This window comes from Ammodytes marinus (genome assembly GCF_949987685.1).
Source record: "Ammodytes marinus genome assembly, chromosome: 13".
Taxonomy (NCBI): Eukaryota; Metazoa; Chordata; class Actinopteri; order Uranoscopiformes; family Ammodytidae; genus Ammodytes; species Ammodytes marinus.
The window spans coordinates 24759598-24781392 of NC_137217.1; the positions used below are offsets into that span (position 1 = coordinate 24759598).

General features: G+C 40.7%; 3 protein-coding genes across 3 annotated transcripts; 1 reads left to right on the plus strand and 2 right to left on the minus strand.

Moving 5' to 3' along the window:
- Window positions 1-39: 39 nt before the first annotated feature.
- snip1 (Smad nuclear interacting protein) lies at window positions 40-3475 on the minus strand. Its single transcript, XM_080040188.1, has 4 exons — window positions 3191-3475; window positions 2408-2537; window positions 1236-1819; window positions 40-937 (listed from the first exon to the last, which is right to left on the minus strand). Exons 1-4 carry the CDS (start codon window positions 3391-3393, stop codon window positions 676-678), a joined length of 1179 nt encoding a protein of 392 aa, XP_079896314.1. The 5' UTR covers window positions 3394-3475; the 3' UTR covers window positions 40-675.
- A 693-nt stretch (window positions 3476-4168) lies between these two features.
- dnali1 (dynein, axonemal, light intermediate chain 1) lies at window positions 4169-6391 on the plus strand (the record flags this gene model as incomplete). Its single annotated transcript, XM_080038805.1, has 6 exons — window positions 4169-4249; window positions 5024-5160; window positions 5240-5409; window positions 5609-5787; window positions 6089-6253; window positions 6356-6391. 6 exons carry the CDS (start codon window positions 4169-4171, stop codon window positions 6389-6391), a joined length of 768 nt encoding a protein of 255 aa, XP_079894931.1.
- A 107-nt stretch (window positions 6392-6498) lies between these two features.
- Window positions 6499-17528, minus strand: gnl2 (G protein nucleolar 2). Its single transcript, XM_080039468.1, has 16 exons — window positions 17333-17528; window positions 16852-16936; window positions 16660-16754; window positions 16032-16171; window positions 14492-14676; window positions 14283-14349; window positions 14012-14170; window positions 13784-13897; window positions 12091-12219; window positions 10871-10975; window positions 9035-9193; window positions 8607-8714; window positions 7974-8482; window positions 7480-7565; window positions 7151-7224; window positions 6499-6990 (listed from the first exon to the last, which is right to left on the minus strand). Exons 1-16 carry the CDS (start codon window positions 17394-17396, stop codon window positions 6847-6849), a joined length of 2223 nt encoding a protein of 740 aa, XP_079895594.1. The 5' UTR covers window positions 17397-17528; the 3' UTR covers window positions 6499-6846.
- Window positions 17529-21795: the final 4267 nt, after the last annotated feature.

The following is a 21795-nucleotide window of genomic DNA, read 5'->3' on the forward strand; positions in this document are numbered from 1 at the left end:
AGGTGTCTCCTGAAACTGAAAATGCTGAGGCAATCCAAATGTTGTCATTGTCTTTATTCACAGTACACAAATGGAAATTTACTACAGATGCTGTGGGATTTCAGAATAAGACAAAAATAAAAAAAGGGATAGTCTTTCGATACACTCAGCATCGGTGTGAGGGAACACACAAAAGCATCAACTATTGTCCTCTGCTATACGAAGCAAAAATAAAAAAGGCAACATCATTACAAGTTGTACGTCTGTAATGTTTTACTCTTTGACAATAAGCGATGCTTATTAAACCATGAATCTAGAGTTCACATTCCACGTATGGTGTACATTGACATATATAGCCCGGACAATAGACGAGAGATTTAAGCTACAGCTAAACTTTGTACTCTAGTGCTGCGATCCAAAAATATAATTCACTATTGTACGTAGCAAGGGATCTGGCACCGAGCACAGTTTTTTTTATTGTGAGCACTGTCAGATGTGAGATCAGTCATGCATCACACACCGACAATACACAAACAACCTGAGAATAGGAAGTGTTCCTTTTGAGACAGTTGTGGCAGGTTTAAGCAAATGGTTCGATAATAACAGAATATACAAAACCAGCCATGTTCCATTATTTGAATGTCCCACACAATATATCAGTCCCACATTTACAATACAGTCTGTGGGTGAAGGATTTTACGCATCGAGGCCTTCGTCATCTTCTTCTTCCTCTCCCGGCTTGGCGTCCACCTCTGCGGTGTCAGAGAACTCGTGCAGGAGAACGTACTCGCGGCTGCTGAAGCCAAACTTGATGACGTCTTTCTCTTTGAGCTCGTAGTAGCGCTGGCCTTCTATGCGCTGGTTGTTCAGGTAGGTGCCGTTACCGGAGCCCAGGTCGATGATGTAAGGCCTCACCCTGCGGCCGCTGGTGCCGTCAGCACGCGTGAAATCAACCAGTCTACGGGAACACAGACAGAGAAAGGTAGACATTTGTCACTCACAGCAACAACATCATAATGCAAATGAATTGCACAGGGTTAAAGTTGAACATTTCTGAAACATACCAAAGGGAAATGCCTCAGCTGATACATTTGATATCATTGTGGGTATGTGCAGAGCACTCAAAACCTATCACTGGAGAACAGGTGCTTCACACTACCGCTTTCACTTTAGGGAGGTAGGTCTCGCTGAAATGATATCCTTTAATATTTTCACCTTCTCAAACCTCCCGTTAGCTGATGATTGTCGTCCCTTACCTGTACTGGAACACTGCATGTTGCTTGGAGCAGGATGGGTGGTCGATGGAGATATCGGCGATCTTCCTCTGCCGCCCCAACAAATAGGCACTCTGTCTGTGAATGTACATGACGGGGAGGGGTTCGTCGTTCTTGAAAGGGTACAGTCGCCACCTGCGCTTGGGAATGCGAGCCTCGGGCGGCTCGTTGTACTTGATGACCACGCCGCGGAATGTGTTTGTGTCTTCTGTCAGCGCGCCCGACAAGCCAAAGTTGGGCTTCTCTTTATCCACGGGAGGTTCGTCTTCTTCTCCTCCTCCTCCTCCTCCTTCCCCAGACTGTTCCAGACCGTGTTCTGGGTTTTCCTCGCGGCGCTGGCGGTTTTCGCGGCGCCGTTCGTCGTGCTGCTGCCTCTCGGCCTGTTGGGAAGCGAACGCGCCTCGCTCCCTGGCTCGCTCTCCACCTCCTCCTCCTTCTCGTCCTCCTGCACGCTCTCTCTCTCTCTCCCGCGGCCGCTCTGTCTCCCACCTGCTCCTCCTCTCCTCTGGCTGCTCATTCCTTCTCCTCCGATCATCGCCCCCAGCCCGCTGCTGCTCCTCCCGTTCCTGTCAGATATTAGGCAAGAAAAAAAATATTAATCAAAGGCAAACTTTAAAACGCTACAGTTCTGCACAGGCACCATTTATGAAGTTATACTGTATTAAAAAAAAGGGGGGAGTCAGCTAATCTGGAGAATGCTTGTTGACAAAATCAGTGAATATCTCCTCACGATCAGCTACCTGTTCGTAACCCGGCATGTTGCTAGCTAGAGTGGGCTTATTTGTTTACATACCAGATATCAGGACCTAGGCTGTGTATTAACACCTGATTTCTTTGGTCATGAGGAGATATTCACTGATTTGGCCAAGAAGAGATTGACAACAAGCATTTACCAGAATCGACTACTCCACCTTAAAGTTGGACCAACAAGATTAAAAAAACTGGCCATTGTTATGACACTTTTTAGGTGAGATACTGTAGTAACAAAGAACCCGATCCCAACTGCTAATCATGAGACTATTAGACTTGCAGATAATTAAATATGTCTCATTGGCAGCTGTTACTTGCTAATACATTTGTGTTAGCTTTGCTATCAGGGCCAGCGGTAAGAAAATGTTTACCTTGCATCTTGTAATAACCTAGAACATAATCACCCGCTTTACTCTGACATCAGAACTGCGATGGGGACTTGGGCTTCTCCTGTTTCTGGGTGATCTGCTGCTTCGCCTGGGGGGAGACGGCTCTCTCTTAACTGGTGAGCGGGCGCTTGTCCTAGGCGGTGACCTGCGCGAAGAACAAAAAAAAAAGACACACATACAGACAAACAAGAAAGGGCTCTTTAATGACTTTCAATAGACATTTACCTGGTTTCCTAAAGCTTAGGGCAAGTGAAATTCAAGACTTTTTAATGTCACTTGTAATGAAATTAAAAACGAATTGTACAATAACCAAAACTGTGGAGAATAACGAAATATATTACTTTGGGTTAGGGGCAATTTATTTTATAAAAATGACTTACGTTTGTGGTCAAGTGAAAAAGTACGTTTATTGAAAATTTGATTTAAACTATTAAATTGCAAAGTTATGTCAAAATAAAAAATAAAATAAAACATATCAGATCGAATTCCTATTCCACGTCTCTAAGCATAAGCCCTTTGTAAGATACAGTTAGACATTTAAGTACAAATTAGGGCCTTATTTTATTTTTTAAGATTTTATTTTTAATATTTAGGAACCCTGATGTACAAACTGAAACAAATAGTCGCCGTTAAGATGCAACTAATCTTGGTTGCAACTGCGTTTGATAAGGACAAGCGAGAGGAAAACACCTTTTATAAGCCTATAGGAAACTCACGAGCCAAAGCGTATACATCATCTTCCGAGGTAGAACACTCAACAATTACTCGACATAACGCATTTATATACAAGTATACTACCTGCTGGTTCTTCTTCTCTGTAGACTCGAGTTGCCGCTGGATCGGGAGCGTGAGCGGCGTGATCTCTGTGGCCTAACCGGACTCACTCTCTCCTGCTTTATCTTCACTTTAGGCTCTCGCTCCGGAGAGTCCCTTCTCCTGTGCCGCTTTTCTTTGGTCATTCTTAAAGTAGACGCTTCTTCCGTCGTGGTGTTACTATACATTCATCGTCGCCCGTCTAGGAAAATAGAAACAAAGGCAAACTGAAAAGTGTAGCGATCAAAAACTTCGACTGTTGTGCTCAAATTTCTCACTTCCGCTTCCGGTGGTGCGTCGGGGATTCTTGTCCGCATGGATCGCTGCCCAGTTTTTTTTTAGTATTCCGAGTTCGGCATGCCTTTATAAATGGGTTACTCATATTAGCCAGATAAAGAATTCACACTGACTGTATTTCTGGAGATTAAATAACTATATTGTTTTAGCAGCAGTGGCATCGCATGAGTCCGTCTCTCAGTAGCAGGCCTATCTAGAACATTTTTATCTTTAAAAAATTTTAAGAACAATTTCCCTTAATTTACAACACCCCAAACACATTGAATGTAAATTAAAAATAAATTAAGTAATTTATTTTTATTTTTTTTAGCCTAACTCAAAATCACAAATAACAATTTACCTCAGTAGGATGCTGATATATATTAAATCACACCAGGTGCAAGCAATGCAGCACCTTATCTGTTTGTTGTTGTTGTTGTTGCTGCTGATCAATGTAACAAATATAATATAGCATGTTTTACCAAATTAACAGTGCAGCGTGTGGTATGAACCGAACCGCTGATTCCACCCGGGCAAACTAAAAAGGGAACGCAGGGACGCTATTTGTTTCCATGACAACGCAAACAGTAGGCTCGAACTTTTAGTTGTTGTAACTGAAGCCACAAACCAGCAAGCTTCTGGTTTTAAGCGTAGACACATTATTACAATTTTTCATATGAGAACACAATGATTCCGCCAGCCGAGTCTCTCCTGAGATACGACAACCCAGTTCTGGTCAGCAAAAGCACAGACAGAAAATCACCAAAGGTAGGTTTACCAAAGTAACTTGTTAACGTTAGGGTATACCCGGCTAAAGTAACGTCGTAGGATAGATATGGTAGCCTATCAGCAATTATTTTAAATGAAGTCTTAACAGTGACTTCTGAATTAAAACGTTCCCAAGCAGAGACATCCCCTACCAAGTGGCTTTTAGTAGGGGAAGTCAGTGGTGGGGTTCCCATGGTGAACTTATTTATCCAATTCCTTCAGTATAATCACCTGGTAGGCCTATTTGTACTGTAACATCCAAAATAAACTTTTCATCGTGAGTGAATACTTTGCATCCCTAATTTGCGTTACTAACCTTATCTCCTCCATGATCACAATCAGCCCCAAACTCACATAACTATGATGCTTTATATTGATGCGTACAGTCCTGCACCAGACGTTCTAAAAACTGGGCCATCAGTTATTAATATCATGCAAAGCCAAGTTATCAAAGTTACAAAGTGTTTAGAACCAGGTTTAAACACACTGTGCAAGCCATGCAGAGAAAGCTGGAACAAAAATGTTGTGTTTTTAAATATATATATTTTTACATTGTCTATGCTGTTAATTATTGGAATCCTGACTCATACAGCAAAATAACTTTACCATAGAAATGATAAAAAAAAACGGGGGGGGGGGGGGGCTGTGGGCTTACCAGCAGATAGCAAAGGCCCAGCAACACACATGAAGGTATTAGCTATTTCAAAACATGTCATTTAAATGGGATATGTTAACATTAAATACAATGTGTAACATGAGACTTTTTTCCTACAGGGGCGCGCTTTGAAAGTGAGCTCTCAGCAGCCTGCTATCTCTACCCCGGTTCCGCCACCTCCTAAATCAAAATCGGCCGCAAATGAAGCCGCCAATCAGGAAAATGAGGAGATCCTGAACATCATCCTTCCTCCCAGGTATAGTTCTTCTTCCCTTCTACAATATATTGGTCTAAAACCCACGGCGTCAATTATTCCCAATGTGTGCATATTATAGGGAATGGGCGGAGGGAAACCAACTGTGGGTGCAGCAAGTGTCCAGTGCACCTTGTACAAGAACAGATGTTATTCACCTGGAGGAACTTCTGGACACAAAGCTTCAGCAAAGGCAGGCCAGAGAAACAGGCATCTGCCCCGTCCGCAGGGAGCTCTACTCTCAGTGCTTTGGTAAGGAGGGGGGAGGCTCATTCAAAAATCAATCTGAGCTACATTTATTGTTAACTAGTTTTGTGATGGATGTGGCTGCATTTTTATCTTTACTAGGCTTTCATCTGAGGAACCATGTTTTTTTAATCCAATGAAAGTGTATTTTCACCAATAAGAGTCTCATCTCAACCTCCTAATTTTTTTAAAAAATGTCTTTAAGATGAGCTGATCAGACAGGTAACCATCAACTGTGCTGAGAGGGGTCTGCTGCTGTTGCGCGTGAGAGATGAGATTCAAATGACTATTGCAGCCTACCAGACACTGTACGAAAGCAGCGTGGCTTTCGGAATGAGGAAAGCACTGATGGCTGAGCAGGGCAAGTCAGACATGGAGAAGAGAGTAAGGACATTTGTCAATGACTAACATCCACCATAGACTGTATATCAACCAGTGGCCTTCAGGGGCACAATGACCCGTAAAATCTGAATTTGTTGCAATAATTGGAAATTCATAGATAATACAGATTTAATTTGGTATTCATCTAAAGCGAAAGGAGCTCAGTTTGAGACTGTGCATCCAGCAGAGGGCACCATTTCTCCTAGAGAGATTCTGCTAAATAAGGATGGTTGGTAGTGCTTTTTGTGTAACTTGTTTCTGGTATGTGAAACAAACTTACAAAATGATCTTATTGCATATCTAGATTTCTGATCTGGAAAATGAGAAACAAGACCTGAAAAAGCAACTGAACGAACAGAAAGCCAAATGTGAATCAATTGAAAAGAGAGAAACTGAAAAGCGACAGGTGGAGGAGAAGAAGCACACCGAGGAGATCCAGTTCCTCAAGAGAACCAACCAGCAGCTCAAGGTGAGCTTTCAGAATTTTTACCATGAGAAATATATTCTTTAGATTTAGCACAAAAGGTAGATGTGTATCCTGTCTTAATGTAATATGTATCTTCCTATTCAGACCCAACTGGAAGGGATCATTACACCAAAGAAGTAACGTCCACAAGAAAACACTGAGTTGCCATTTCCCAGTAAAGAATGTTACTAAACTCGTCTTTTGTATCGTTTCTAAATTATATCAATAAAAGTTAAATTCGCTGAGTGTTATTAGCAAATGTTTTATTTATTTCCCAACAGTATGACATGACAGGTACAGTTCAAACAATTACTATAATTTCTCTTGAACATCAAGGGAGCATTACCACTGGTAAATGATGAATGAAATGTCATTCAAAAAGAGTTCTGGGTTGGAAGGGAAAAGGCAGTTGACAAGGCAACATACATTTCCCTGAGGGACAGTCGAGGGCAAAGTAAGGCATCAAGTGGCCACTTCATGAAGACCATTCTGGTATCGTCCAACTTTTTCATCGACTTCTGCATTTTGAATAAAAAAAATTGCCTTTTTGGCTGATTAAATAAAGATTTATTACACCTGTTGTATTCGACTCCAGTCTAGTGCTTTGATCTTTTAGCCTTTTGTCCTTGTGTAGCTGCTGCCGGGGCCTTTCTGTTCTTGTTCTTGTTTTTCACATTATGTGTTTCATAATAGCGAACACCAACTTTCTTTGTCTTCTGTGCACGGTCCATCGCTCTTCTCTGTGGAGATGGAGAGAGAAAAACGAGGGGGAAGAAATGATGAAACCTTCTGCTTAAAAAAGCACCAGAGCTTTTCACCTTCATTCCTGTTCCATCAGTAAGACGAATAGACATCCATCTATCGTGTCTCTGTTTGACGTCAGAGACTAACACTGCATACCTGTTTGGACGTCAGTTTCCGCGTGTGGGTGGACTCCTCGTCCTCCTCAGCTCTCCTCTTCTTCGGGTTCACAGCTGAATTCAAACAAAGATTACAAATATGCTGTCAGCGCCTGGCTGGTTTTCCATTTCAAACTGACATACCAAATTCATATTCTACAGGTTAACACTAAGAAAATCTATATTTCTGTGTATTTGTGTTAACATTCGAAATGCAAAATGCATGATTGTACCAGATATCATGCTTTTTTTTTTGTAAGGGTTTTCATTCCAAAATGTGTTCTACATTTAACACCAAACAAAGTCATTACAAACATGTTGATTGACTACCTTTTGTCTCGCTTGCTTGCTGACGTGCTGCGGCTTGTTTAGCCTTAAGGTCTGTGAACACTTTGTCCGAAAGTATCTTGGGTATCCTGTCCAAAGAAGAAAGAAGGTAAATCCTTTGCCAACATTTCCTCCTGCTGGGATCTGCTGCAGAGAACAATGATTCTATTGGGCCTAGAGTACTTAAAGAACCTTTTCTTTGACTCTGTGCTTCACCGTGTGGGCTCAAATTTCAACAAGTGGAGTTGCAGAATAATGAACACGATAGCATGCAAACAGTTATGAAAACATGCCACCGATCAGACAGTCAAACTGACGACTGCTATTCTTCAGGGGTTTAGAGGCTGGTTAGCACGGGCCACTTGAAAATGCCTGGCATCTCTCTGCCTGACAACTTCATGTACATATTTAACTTGACACAAGAAAATTTGAGCAAAATACTGCAAAAACAAAAGAAAATATGTAAGTGAGGTTTGGGTGAGAGCAGCAGGACTTACCGGATTTCAGAGAAACGTTTGTTTTTGGCTCGGTCCAGGAACTGCTTGTACTTAGCGATCTTCCCGTCGAGCTCACGAACAACCTCGGCCGAACTCTTGTTGTCGACGGCCTTGCCAGTCTGCTGCTCGGCTGTGGGCTCCGAGGCCTCAGTCTCTCCCTCGACTGGCTCAGTGTTGGTCCCCTCTTCCTCCCTACCCTCGTCTTCCTCCTCCTCCTCCTCATCATCCTCACTGCCTCCCTCGCCATCAGAGCCAGAGTAGTCATCCATGTCTAGGTCGGGCATCTCCACGGGAACCAAGTCTTCCTCGATGAACTCGGGTGCGACGTGGATCTTGCCAAAGTTCTGTCGCACGTTGGCCACGATCTTCTGGAGCTGCTCCTTCTCCTTCCGCTGCTTCTCCTGCTGTGCTTCATGTTCCTCCGAGACGGCCTCGGGATCGTCTGGCGTCTCCTCCGGCACATTCTCCGCTACCTCCGAGGGTCCTTCCACTGCCAATGGCGGCTTGCGCTACATCAAAAGAAAAAACGACAGTAATGAAACACAGGTTGACACATGGGGCACAGATCAAGAGTAGAAAAAGAGAGGGGAATTTACTGGAAGAACACAGGCGGAAAATACAGCAAACTCTTACCTCAGGTTCCCCTTCAGCTCCAGGGGGTTTCACGAAGAAGGGGATGCGTCCTCTTTGCCAATCGTTCAACACCATTTTGGAGACCGCTGTGATATCTGGCTCACCGCCCTGTACAATAACCAAGAATAGAAGTTAAGATTTACAACTGGTGGGTCACATGCACGCTGTGTTTAACTGAAAGCTGTCAAGAATGCAGCACAGCACATAAATGTATGCCAGCACAAAGTACAACTGATTTGCTCCTTCACTTAATGAAATGCACAATTGAAAATACTACGCATGAATGCCTGAACCTGAGCTACTACTCTACTGATAATGAAGTTTTGCTTGGCCTTATTCTCGGCTAATTAGAAGCTTTATGGCAGATTTGAGATTTCTATAAAAGGTTTTTGCAAGCAATAAAAAAAAATGAAAGGGAACATTCAGACCTTCATAAGTTTTCCAGTGCGGAATGCCATCTTCTCCAGAAAGTCTTCAGCGTTCTTCCAAGTGGGGATGCGGTAGGTCTTCTGAATGTATTCTTGCTTGGCCCGCTCCAGCACGGCCCCAATGTGCTCCTCTGGGTTCTTGATCTTCTCCACTTGAACCTTTGTGATGGAGGGGAAGAAAAGAAAAAGAGTGCAATGTCAAATATGAACCTGCAATCTTTCAGTTAGGGGGACTGCATGGCCTACATGATAAACCTAAGATGTAGAAAAAAGGATCCAGGTGATTAAAATCGGAGCTGATCAATGCATTTCTTTTACACCTAGGAATAAGCAATAGTAAGCCACCTCCACCAGTTATTTGACCATTGCACTCCAGGCAGTTGAGCTGTCAAAAATGCCACATTAACAAGAAACTGGGACATTTCTCTGGTAAGACATATTCAGGGCTCGACAATAAGGATTGCCCGACGTCCAAGGGCAAGTAAAATGCCATGTCGGGCCAGTAACTATGACAACTGGCATGCCCGACTGGGCAACCGGGAGGATCCGCTGAAATTCTTGAATATAAAAAAAAACAACATATTTCTTATTTTATTTTTTTGAATCGCCAAATACAAGTAATCTATCTATGGTCTATTTTCATATTTAACTGGTGCTAATTATTACATTAACGCTCATTTTTGTGCGCGTAGTGTTTGCTACGTTGCATCTCTCCTCTCTGCTCCGTTTTGTGAAGGGGGGGTGGGGCTCCACCGCTGATACACACACATACACACGCAGACTCGGCACAACACCGGTGAGCACACACACCCAGTTAGAGAGGTAGAGAAGAGAACTACACGCAGTAGGTTGGTGTGACAGAAAGTCCAAAAGCCAACGAGTAAATTATAAATGGAGTGAAGTCAACCCCGACCGTCTGAAAAGCAGCGAAAATATCCGCGTTTTTTAAATGCATTATGTACCCAACGTGAATCTAGTAGTAGCGAGGATGCTAACGTTAGCTCTGCTGCTAGTAGCCTACTACCAGTTAATGTGCAGTTCAACACAAACATCAGCAACAGTTATCAGAGGAGCATCTTTACAGCATGCATAGATCTCAATAAATGGGCCAGAGGTGTCTGACTTCACATACCATGAGGCAGTGGAAAAGTGTTCAAAACAGCCTGTCCTGAGCCAAATTTTTAGATTTGTAATCAAATCAAAATCACTCATACACACATTAAAATAATAGCCTATAGTATATAAAAAAAAAAAAATTTAAAACAGATTGTTGAAGGCCTTAAAAAATGTTTTGCAGAAAGACGTTTTAAAGAATTGCTGTTGTAAAAGGAATAATGTAAAGCAAATAAAAATAAGTGCTTTTAAAGTTCTTTACATGATTTTTGTTTGCATAAAACATGTCTCGTTTGCAGTTATTGTAGGTTTAGAAATTACAAATGTTCCAACTCAAATAATATTTGAATAATAGCCTCCACTTTCAGTATGACCCTTAACTCATCTATAACACTGTCCATGATGCGTTTATAAATTGTCAATAAAGAGCAAATATAACAATTATTTGAACACGACTAATAGAAAAAAAAATTGTATAGGGTCCAGTAAAAATGTACTTCGGGCAAGTAGAATTCAGACCCACTTGCCCGATCGGGCAAGTGAAAAAAAAAAACTTAGCGTTGAGCCCTGCATATTGCTGTTAAGTTTTTCAAATGCCATCGTTAAGTGCGACAACAAGCCCCTAACAGAATTGGATTTGCCTCCACTATACTGTGTTGGTTGCAGAGCTGTTCGAGGTAGATATTGGAACACACATAAAAAAAAAAAATTCATGACACTTACCACGCCTTTCAAGACGATATCAGTTTCACTGTCGTCTGAAGGGTAGACAACACCAGGACAGTCAATGAGGAAGATACGCCTCATCAAAGTGATGTACTGCCACACCTTAAGAAGTAAGGAAAATACATTCTGGTCAAATTATTTCATATTCATATCAAATCTTGTGCGCTATTTTTCTTTGTTGGCATATGTATAAAGAGTCAACTACGGTGAGCAGGGCAACAAAGTATTTCAAATAAAAATATCTTGGCAGAACAAAGTCTTGAATGTTTTGAATTTGACCAATAACTCTGATAACAGCTTCCTTTCTTTTCTCTTCAAGCTACAAAACACCTTCTCCCGTCCGCGATCGCTTCATCGGACGGACGGGTTATAATCCATTTCACATCCCTTCTAACAAAAGGAAGAATGAGGGTCAAAGCAAGGCTACGGATCAGGAGCTTATTTGGCTGTTAAAAAGTGTGGAGTGTGTAGTCAGAATCAAAGACTAGGTGAGAAATAAAGCAGTGCTGGCGGCAGGCCCATCCGATTCATTGGAAAGGTGTGCAAAAAAAGAACCCTGCTCCCTCTGTTGTTGGACCAAGTTCACAGCTTTTGGCAACCGTGGAAAAAAGTGGATATTATTCCCTTTCTTTTCCCTTGACCCTGCGCTTTGGACATTGGGGTTTTCAGGCCCGGGTTTGTTTCCTAACAAGATAAACAGACCCAGAGAGAGGAAATGAAAGATAAAAATGGTTGTTGTTCTTTCTCTCTGCCCAGTCTTCACTTCGATTTTTCAGTTATGTAGTTAAGGACACGGAGCCGACTACATCTGTTGTTGCACCTATCAACAATTACCAAGCTAAGAGCAGGAACATACACATTTCACCTTTACTTAGCTATACACTCTATAAATGTTTCTTAAAGACCATTTCCTTGCTGTTTTCTCCTATTTTTACTTATTGTTTAGTAGCCTTTGTCCATTACTGCTCAGGTCATTTCTTATTTTACTCTACATTTCCACGTGTGCTTAGAATATAAACCACAATGTATGTAAACAGTCACATTTTTAGATTTAAAAATGTCTAACTTAAAAAAATATACATATTTTCCTGTGGTCCCGTTTACAGGACTGCCCCTTGCGGTGCTAACTGGACACACTTTCCACCTTTCCCTGTTGTACTGTTGTACATCAAAGTTATATTTAGTTTGCGTGGTATTAAATGTTGCTTGAACCGTACCTTTGTTTCTCCAGCAAGGGGTGCCACGTTGCAGACCTTCTTAGACCGCAGTGTGTTGATGACTGAGCTCTTGCCCACATTGGGGTAGCCAATGAAACCCACACTTATCTGTTTCTTGTCTGTGTGGAGCTGTGGGAGGAAAAAAATAAAGTCAGAGTGTTGTGTTTCCTAAACAACTGCCCCAGTCTGTCCTCAGTTAATCAAGGCTATTTAAGATGGGGGATCTGTTGCCATTAGCAATAAAAAAAAAAGTGAACTCGTCATAACTCCAAAACTTCAATGTAGTTAGCGCAATACTCAAACTGAAGGAGATCTTTAAAGGATTTTTTATGTAAACTTGACAATCGCAAAGATCTTCAGATTTTTTTCCTAGAGATATTTAATTTCAGCTGTTTTGGAACAGGTTTTTCACCTTGTTATCTACAGAAATTTTGGTGTATGTGGTCTTAGAGAAAAAAGAAAATGTACTCTGTCTCTCTAATAAATGCCTCTTTAAATCGTTATATTAAATCTAACAAGAACATTTCATGTGAATATCAAATCGGTTGGATTTATTGACCATCATTCCACAGCCACTATGTAATTATGCATGTTCAGGTTGAGTGGTACAGAAATGTTTTTGATCTGGGTAAATGTCGAGTTAGCGCAATGTAATAATGATTTTGAAAATATAATTAGGGAACGCTTTTTTTGAAAAAAAAAAATGCTTAAAGGAATGTGTGTGATTCGAATGCTAGCATAAAGCAGTCCTGCTCATTGAAATTCGGCATTGCACACAATGGAGTATAAAACCAGTCACTTGAAAATACTGTAGATGAACATACTGCATTTTTGCATCCATTAAAAGTAGCTAAGAGGAGCTTTTAAATATTTCTGAAACAGTCAAATGTTTCTGCTGATGATCATAAATTACATGTAACATCAAACAACACCATCAGTGCAAAGAATACTACTTTTATATACCTTTTCCTAATGCCTTTGACATGGGTACGCTCACCCAGGAACTACAACTGGCGTAGAAAACATAACGGCTTTCATCCAAAGGGGGTGCAAGAATGAACACAAACTGAAAGTTCCTCAGGGCACCTTCAATTATATGGTTTTTGGGGGGCGGGCAAAATAGTCAGTTCTATAAAAGGGAGAAGTCTCTGTGCCTATGATGTACTGTATGTCTGTCTGTCCTTCCAGTCCGTATCACCAACCATTTATCCAAACTATTTCACAATTTCCAGCTGTATTGCTGAGGGACCAAAGTAGTACAGGGCCAACTCTGAAATTTTTAGGATAACTTTTTTAGAAAACTGCATAAACACAGTCAAGCCATCCAAACATTAAAGCGAAAGTGAGCCGCTAACAGCGAAGCACAAGTAGACGCGCATCAAAACTGCACTCGCGAGGACTGAAGAAAAGTGAACTCAAAGCACTACCATCCTAATTTATAGCTAGTACTTTGGGGTTAATATTCAAATCTAAAAATATTTTACATAAGTACATAGTAGACTTGCTAATCAGAGTGGTTGCAATGTGAATATCCAAGGCCTTAAATAACATATCTAATAAATACTTTACTGTTGCAGATTAATTGCAGAGAGTCAAGGAAAACATCGGCGGTATGTGTGATTGATATGTGATCAGTAAATGGTCCATGCTCATGACAAATTACAGACACTTTGAATGTGAGGCATGTAGTTACCTTGCCAAACTGCCTGAGCAGCGTGATGAGGGAGCCCTTACCAAACGAGTTGGTGAGGCTGGCATGGAATGCCAGAGTGGGGAACTCTTGGGATAAAAGAGCGACCCACCGTTTCTGGATCAAAAAAAAAAGAAGACAAAAGACGCAAACACAAAAGTTAACACTGTGTAGACTGAAGAGACAGAAACGATCACTCCTAGTCAAAGGTGAAGGTTGTAAATGTCTTACCGTGACCCAGGTGGGAATGAGGTCACACTTGTTTAGAACAAAGATGAGATGTTTCCAGGGTTTCTCCTTCTTCATGTAGTTCTCAATGCTCTTGGAGCGCGTTCCCATGGGATCACGGGCATCCAGCACTTGGATGATGACATCAGATGAGTCAATCACCTATTACAATTTTTTTTTAAAGAATTAGGAATGTAGAATAACCCCGTCAGTATGCCAACTCTAATGTACATTAACCAAAATGACAGCACTGAGAAAAGAACAGCAACAATACCTTGTAGAGTTCTCCCCAGATCCTCTTGGACTGACCCTTTTTGAAGATTTCCTCGCGTGCTTCCATCCTGGTGGAAAATGAGAATAAAAAAAATATCTATTTATTACCACCTTTAATCCTATATATTTAGCCACCATACTACTGGTCAGTTAGACTACACAGCATAGTCAGTAGAGTGTATTGCTTATCATATCTTGTGAAGGTCTTACCGGACCCCTGTATCCTCTGTCACCAGGTCTGTGTCCTTCTCTGCATCGTACACGGTGGCTGAGGCCTCGGCCTTATCTAGCATTTCCTTTACATCCCCCACCACAAGACTGGGCCTCTTCCTCTGAGCCTTGGGCCCAAACGTGTTCTCAAAACCATCCGTGTCTAGAATGTGCACTTTGGAGTTCTGCAGTTGTAGAAACAGAAAGAGAAGCATTTTTAGACTTACAGCGCTGACTGTTTTTTTTTGTTGCTTTTCTTATATAAGCAGTATGCCACAAGCACAAGTCCAAAATGTAGTATTCTATAAAAGACAGGTAGGCCTAGAATACAATTATAATCAGATGTGATATCTTGAACTGCTTAATAGCTCTGCCATTAAAAATAATAGGACTGCATCACAAGCTCACAACATTCCAGTGTCTCTTATTCTGTAAATTGTTGGCTGAGAGAGAATTGTCAGTGTGAGTCTATTTTAACTTTATTTGACGCATGAGGGGGGAAAAACAAGGCCACAAATTATAGTGGGATTGCAGAAGTGAGACATGATAAGACACAATGAACAGTAATAAGTTCATATGTTGTATTGAAACAGACAGGGAACAGGAGGAAAACTTTTTATTTGCGGTACAAGCAATTGTTGACGCAGTCCTTCCAGAAGTTCCTGACAGAATTACAGAAGAAATCCATTATCCAGTAAACAGAACACCAAAATATGCAACAACTTAGCCAATGAAACAGCCAAATCTGTGCCAGGGCTGATCAAGTGTTCCAATGATCTTGAATCACAAGCCATACCTCTTTAGCAACACTGCAACAGAGGCTGTCAGAAACAATGCTGTTTAAGCCTTGAGGCTGCTTTGACTATCGGTCAAAAATCTCCAGAGTCCCGGCCCCTTGCTTCTTTGAAAAAAAACTTTTCCCTTATCCAACTACAAAACTCTGGTTAAATTCATGTGTCTTTCTGGAATAAGATCATTAAACTGGTCCATCAAAACAAGGACACCCAGAGGTAAGAGTATTGTGTTCCCAATTACTAAGCAATTAGCAATAATTAAGACAGAAATTTAGAGGGAAAAATCTGTCTCTAGAATAAAGAAAATCTAGTTTACAGTTACGTAGAATCAAAGCAACAAAGAACATTGAAACCGACTCATTGATATTTTGAAAGAGAACCAGAAGAAATGGATGTTATGGAAGCACGTTTGTAATGAGGTGGAAAAGTAAAAAGCCTGGCAGAGTGCAATGATCCCGTGCCCAGAGCAGTGCTAGTAGAGTCAGGTTCACAGTGGGGCAGCGTTAGAATTGAATGGGGAATAAAGTGAATCCCTAATGTTCATCTCACCTCATGAAATGCCAAGAAACAAGCTACAGAGGAAAACAAGAGGCACGATCCTTATCTGCGCTCGCCAGGTAAAAAACAGCCATAACTTGTTATAAGCCGGTATGCCCATAATACCATTTTAATAAATAATACAAGTTAGAAATCATTCTTCCGTTACAGTGGACTAAAAAGAGAGAGTCTACACCATTTATACTCACGTGGGCTTTGACTCTATCGTGCAAGAGGGACATGGGAAGTTTGCTTTGTCTCATGACCACACGATACGGATCCTTCTGTATGGCTCCCATCTCTTCTTGGAACTTCTGGAGGGACGACTGCTTGATCACACGAGTATTTGCTGAAACACAGAATATGTACATGCAAAAATGAACTATTTAGTATAGATTTGTACTTTTAACTGGTGAGTTATATCAGGCATTCAGGCAAATGTCAACAGATGAACTAGTTGATTATTGACTATTGTATAACCTTGTTTCAGTCACCAAACAGTGACAGTTGAGAGTGATGCATTTAATGCTCTTGAGAAAAAAAGGAAGAATATTGCCAAAATGGTTGGATTATAAGGGGCCACATGATGTTAACCCAGACGTCATATGTTCTTTGTTTTCTTCCTTTTCACCAAACATAAACATTATCTAACCCAAGGAGAAGAAAGCAGAACACCATCAAAGTAGTTGTTTCTGTTATTGCAAGTAAGGAAAAGCACCATCTACTGTAAGTAGATATCATTTTTCCCCTATACAGACAGCAGACAACTACTGCAGCAGACTGTTCTAACATAACATAAGACTATGTGTCACACAGGTAAGGAAGAAGTGCACTTACTAAACCATTTGATGTTCGGTTCCACTCTGGCTTGGGTTCCTGGAGCCACTGTGGATTGAAACTGCAAAGGTCTGATGACTTTACCACGGTTATTACTGGGAAGAGAAAAAGTAAATGTCAGTTTGAACACAGCCATGATTCGTCAAACAGCCCCCAGATAAGAAGATTAAAAAATATTAAATCATCAATTACCATCTCTGCGTTTGTCTGTACATATTCAGACGCTTGATAGTGGTCCGGTCCCTCATGTTGCTCCCACCAGCACCCTTGGCTCGATCTGTGAAACACATGACCAGTTACTTTAATTGTCTGATAACACACACACACACTATCAGAATGTTCACTTTTTAAGGAACAGAGCTGCTTCATTAGAACTATTTGACTTTTTACAGACCCTATGCTATGAACATATGTCACTACAGTGTTGTGTACACTACGTTAGTGTCAAATTTAAAAGGCCTAACACTCTAACAGCGTGTTAAAAACGGTGGATAAAGTAATGTTTCAGTTTTGTCATCCCAAGTTGTGTGTTTCATTTTGAAACAACGCCCACTTAATGCTGCTGACCAGGAAAATAACACAGAAATGTATTTTCCCAGAGTATTTTCACCCATCTAAAAACAGTTAGCATTAGCAATAAATAAACGCTGTGGCTAGCGGGAGTTTAGCTCACCGGGGTTGCTGCTGGACGACCCGGGATTTATCGAGCTTTTCCCCTTGAACTGAGGCTTCACCATCTTGACGGCTTAGTAGGAAAGCCTTCCCCGGACAAAAATGAAAATAGAACACACAAAAGTGTGCGAAAGCTGAAGTGTAACTGCTGTTTTCCCCTTCGGCTCTCCTGTGAGCCGTGCACGTGTTGTTACGGGGAAACAGGAAGGACGTCAGCGGACGACCGATTCCGAAAGAGAAAAGAACCAATCAGAGAGCTCCTACGAGTGCACCACTGTTTGTGGTTGTAAACCATGTTGTAAACTCAATTGCTGTATGAAAAATATTTATGAAATATGGAATGAATGTAAAATTGAAGCATTTAAAATGTATAGAGATAATTATTGTATTTTTTAAAAAATGAACTGTGTCTAAAGTGATGTCTTTTTATATAAATGTGTTATGTAAATGCTTAAACAATATATATAGAAATAGCCTTAATCTATATCAAGTCATCTGCAACTTTCACATTACACATCTTGGCAAGTTATTTAAAACAAATGATAATTGAAAATAATCTGGAGGACATTAAAGACTTTGTGCAAATATTGTATTGTTATACTCCTTTTATCCCAGAAGAGGGTGCAACACAGTTTCTATTGGTGTACTGCCATATGTCAGCATGCCCTGCTCTATAGCCTACATGGTGTGTGATGGAGTCCTTAATTACCTGAATGGCTCCTGCCTGCAATTTGAAGTGAATTATAAGGGTCATAGGAGGCATGAGACTTGAAAGGAAAATGTGTTTGCGTGACAGAAGAGGCCTGGTGGTTGAAGAAATGTGTTGCTAAAATAAGAAAAGAAAATAATTCAGCAGGGCTGTGTCTGGGGTTTAGAAATACTGAGGCCAGGAGTCCAAGTTTCCCGAATTCCTCAGAAAAATCTCCAAAACGTGTTTAATGGTTATGAATTTACATATTGTATTTGTTCGGTTAGCTGTATTTGTGTTGTTCAAAAAATGAATGTTTAAATGTTTATTTAAAACAGTCTCTTACAATTATTGTGGGGAAATAAGAATGTCTATATGTTCTTGTCCTGAACATAACAACTCTGCAATGGTTGCTACAGCCGTGCATATGCAAAACCAAGATTCAAATTGCACATTGCCAAAACTGGACAGGTACAGGTAGGTCAATGTTCTTGCACTAACATTTTAAATGATTTACTGAATTCCCCAGGCTGGGGGGTGATTTGTGCAAAGAAACAGTGGGAAAATTATGATTTCATTAATGCAGAATTGATGCAGGCCTTCAGAAGGCTTTTTTTTGACATCACCAAAGTGTTTGAAAGGCCAAGTTTGTCTGGTTGTGATGATGCTGCCCTCACATTGTGTACGGTATGTTAGTGTGGCTGAGTGCCATGGAAGGCAAGTTCGTAGAGACTCCGGTCTGGAGAGGCGCCATCCAGTATTCAGTTTATACAGCATGGAGACCGAGGAATGTTCTCTGTTCATTTTCATACAGATGAAATTTGAGCCGACTGCATCAGCAATCCATTGCAAGAAATTATTTATATTTTTTTTATCAGAAAGTAGAATTATTTTCCTTTTTAAACTGAAATCCAAGCAGAAGAAAACAAAAATAAGCTGTTTAGGGCCAATCTAAACAAACACTCTGGTTTAAAAAATCGACATTTACAATATAAAAGTCATTTTTACAAAGCATACTTATGCCGACAGGAGAGAAACAAACAATGTCAATTCCCTTTATTTCCAGCCAACTTTATTTCAAACCCAAACTGTTAATGGTTGTAGTTACAGAGATTGTGGTCCTTTCCAAATTGTTACCATCTTTACCTTGAAATGAGACCGTTTTCCACCTTGTGCCTAAACACAACCTTCTGGCTTGGCAAGCCAACCACAGCACTTAAGTAGTAGAACTGCCTGCTGTGCCTTGAAAAGCGTTGTTTTCAAATGTACAGCGATTTTTTTCATGTAGGCCCTAATAGCTGCATTTCAGTCTCATCTTGCACCTGATGGACCCTGTTGAGTAAAAATGACCACAATTGCATAAATTACTTCAAATACATTAAAACATCTTGTTATCAGAGCCTTATTCTCAACTCTGGTTAAATCACTTGGTAGCTAAAGACTGAATGTAGATGATTTGTTGTTGCACTGAGTACAATACTCTAATAAAAAGCCACCTCCAGCTAACCTCTTCAATTAAAAGAAGCACTAAACACAGTTTACACTATGCAGTCTGAGTCATTCTGTCATCAGAACAAAATACTGTATATTTTGTCTCTCGTCACATCTGTGTTCAGCTGTTGTGCTTTTTACAGCTGGTGAACCAACATGTTGGCTGAACTTCATGTAACCTTCATTTGCATGAGAGTGTTGAGTTTTTCTTCGTGGTTGCTAATTGATTGGACAAGCATGAATCAGCATTTGCGTGCCGGCATGCAACAGGACAAGGACAAATCATCTATATACCATTGGCTGAAATGTATGATTGATGCCCCACTCTGCATTAGAACAACCGCAGACTTTAGCGAGGCTTACAAGCAATGTTAAACCAATAAAGCTTGTGAGAGTTTACACATGCTCACACACAAAAAGAAAAACGCAATATTATTAATGAGGAAAATCTAGTCATTTTAGCAACATTATATTGCCCACTTGAATGAACAATGTCACTTCTTAACCACATAGGTTTATTCATAGGGCATCATCAGTCGGCTACTCTGTTCTTTTCTCATACGGACATATAATCAGCTCTGAAGGAAACAACTGCAAATAAGAGGAGACCTCAGGAGAAGTTTTACATTACACCACACATTTCTTTTAAACACTAGATTTTATAGACCCATGTAACAGGAAACATTTTTGAGAACTTCTCCATGTTCTTTTGCTTCACATCGGGGAACTGCAGAGTGAGAACACTTGACAGATGATGTGAACATTGTTTTGCATCTACTCCTCTGGTCTCCTAGCTGTGGTGGAGCACGGCCGCTGTACAGCTTGTTTATTTATTTTTCTCGAACTTTATGGAGAGCCAACCACCGGCAGACATTCTTTGTGCTTATCAGTCTCACAGTGCGTGACTGACAGCTCAAGAGTTGTAGGGAGTGGAGCGTTAACAGTTAACACGAGAACACTTGTGTTCAATAAGGTTATGACAGAACTTCGCACAGATTGATACTTTAGTCCCAGCATGTGTCTTACAGATTTGATATATTCAGCAAAGGAGGCTCATTCCAAAACGAAATGATGAGATGTCTGTTTGAAAAACTGACACATTCTTACAAAGAGATTAATGGTCAGAAGCATCAAAAGGAGAGGATTTTTTTTTTAATACAATAAAACAGAGAATAGACCTACAATAACACCTGCTTCAACAGGTTGTTATAAAAGCATTTTAGATTTATTGAATTGTTTTCTACCTAACAATAATGTATTTATTTTATACAAGACATATAAGTTGCATTAACCCTGTTCGGTATGAGTGAAACAATTATTTGATAAGAACTTAAGAACAAAACAATGAGCTGTGTCTTAAAAAAAGGGATTTCTTTGATGGAAAACAGTGAAACTCTAACAGACCTACAAAAGTTACAAAGTAACTGCGTGTTGTAAAACCCAAGCATCCGAAAAGTACACCGTTTTATCAAAAACAATACAATTAAGTGGTTGCTTCCTCACTGTTTCTCGGAATAGTTATAATAAGCTGTGGCAGGGTTTGTACACATTTGCTTTAAAAAGCCTTCCCACCGCCACCACCCTCCCCCCTGTACACTTTGTGAGAAACACCAGATGCAGAGGATTTCAGTGGGTAGAGGTACTCAAGCTTTTTTTTCAAATCTACTCTACACACTGAAGTTAGTAAAACGGGGTTAGTGTGACGGATGCTGCTTCACAAGGTAGCGGCAGTGCATTGGAGCTCCCCATAACTGTTCATGTGAATGTGTGCATTTGTGGATAATATTTCAGCCTGGCTCACTTGCCGAGTCTCTGTTTTCAGTCAAATTTGGAACGCCGGCCAGATGATGGAGCACAGCCTCCAGCCGGGATGACTAAACAAAAAGAGAAAAATTGCCAAAGGCCTAAAGGTCTCTCCTCCTGATAGCCACAATGTTGAGAGTGTTTGCAATAAAAAGACAACAATTCTGCCGTGAGTGCTTCATGGCTTAACTGGAGGGCTACTGAAGTGTGGAAAGCTGATGGTCACCGCTGTATCATTAGCCTAGTAGTACACTTTCCCTTTTTTAAATAAAGAATTTGAATTTGAATTAGCATTAATTTCACTAAGTACTCAAACACAACTATGCTTTGGGCCAAATGCTAATGTCAACATGCTGACATATTCAAAAGGACAGTACTAACACGCAGCTGTTGAGCCAGTGAAGTTTGCAGAGTTTAACAGGTTAGTTGTATGTCTTAGAATATTAACAGTAGCTGATACTGTAGCTGTAGGCACAAAATGG

Excerpts from the sequence above, each read along its gene's own strand:
- snip1 (XM_080040188.1), bottom strand. The coding sequence starts at position 3,393 with ATGTATAGTAACACCACGACGGAAGAAGCGTCTACTTTAAGAATGACC. Across the intron at positions 2,538-3,190 it reads CAGAGAAGAAGAACCAGCAG|GTCACCGCCTAGGACAAGCG; the intron begins GTAGTATACTTG and ends TTCTTCGCGCAG. Across the intron at positions 1,820-2,407 it reads CTGATGTCAGAGTAAAGCGG|GAACGGGAGGAGCAGCAGCG; the intron begins GTGATTATGTTC and ends AATATCTGACAG.
- gnl2 (XM_080039468.1), bottom strand. The coding sequence starts at position 17,396 with ATGGTGAAGCCTCAGTTCAAGGGGAAAAGCTCGATAAATCCCGGGTCG. Across the intron at positions 14,350-14,491 it reads ACAGAGGATACAGGGGTCCG|GATGGAAGCACGCGAGGAAA; the intron begins GTAAGACCTTCA and ends ATTTTCCACCAG. Across the intron at positions 10,976-12,090 it reads CCCTTGCTGGAGAAACAAAG|GTGTGGCAGTACATCACTTT; the intron begins GTACGGTTCAAG and ends TTACTTCTTAAG.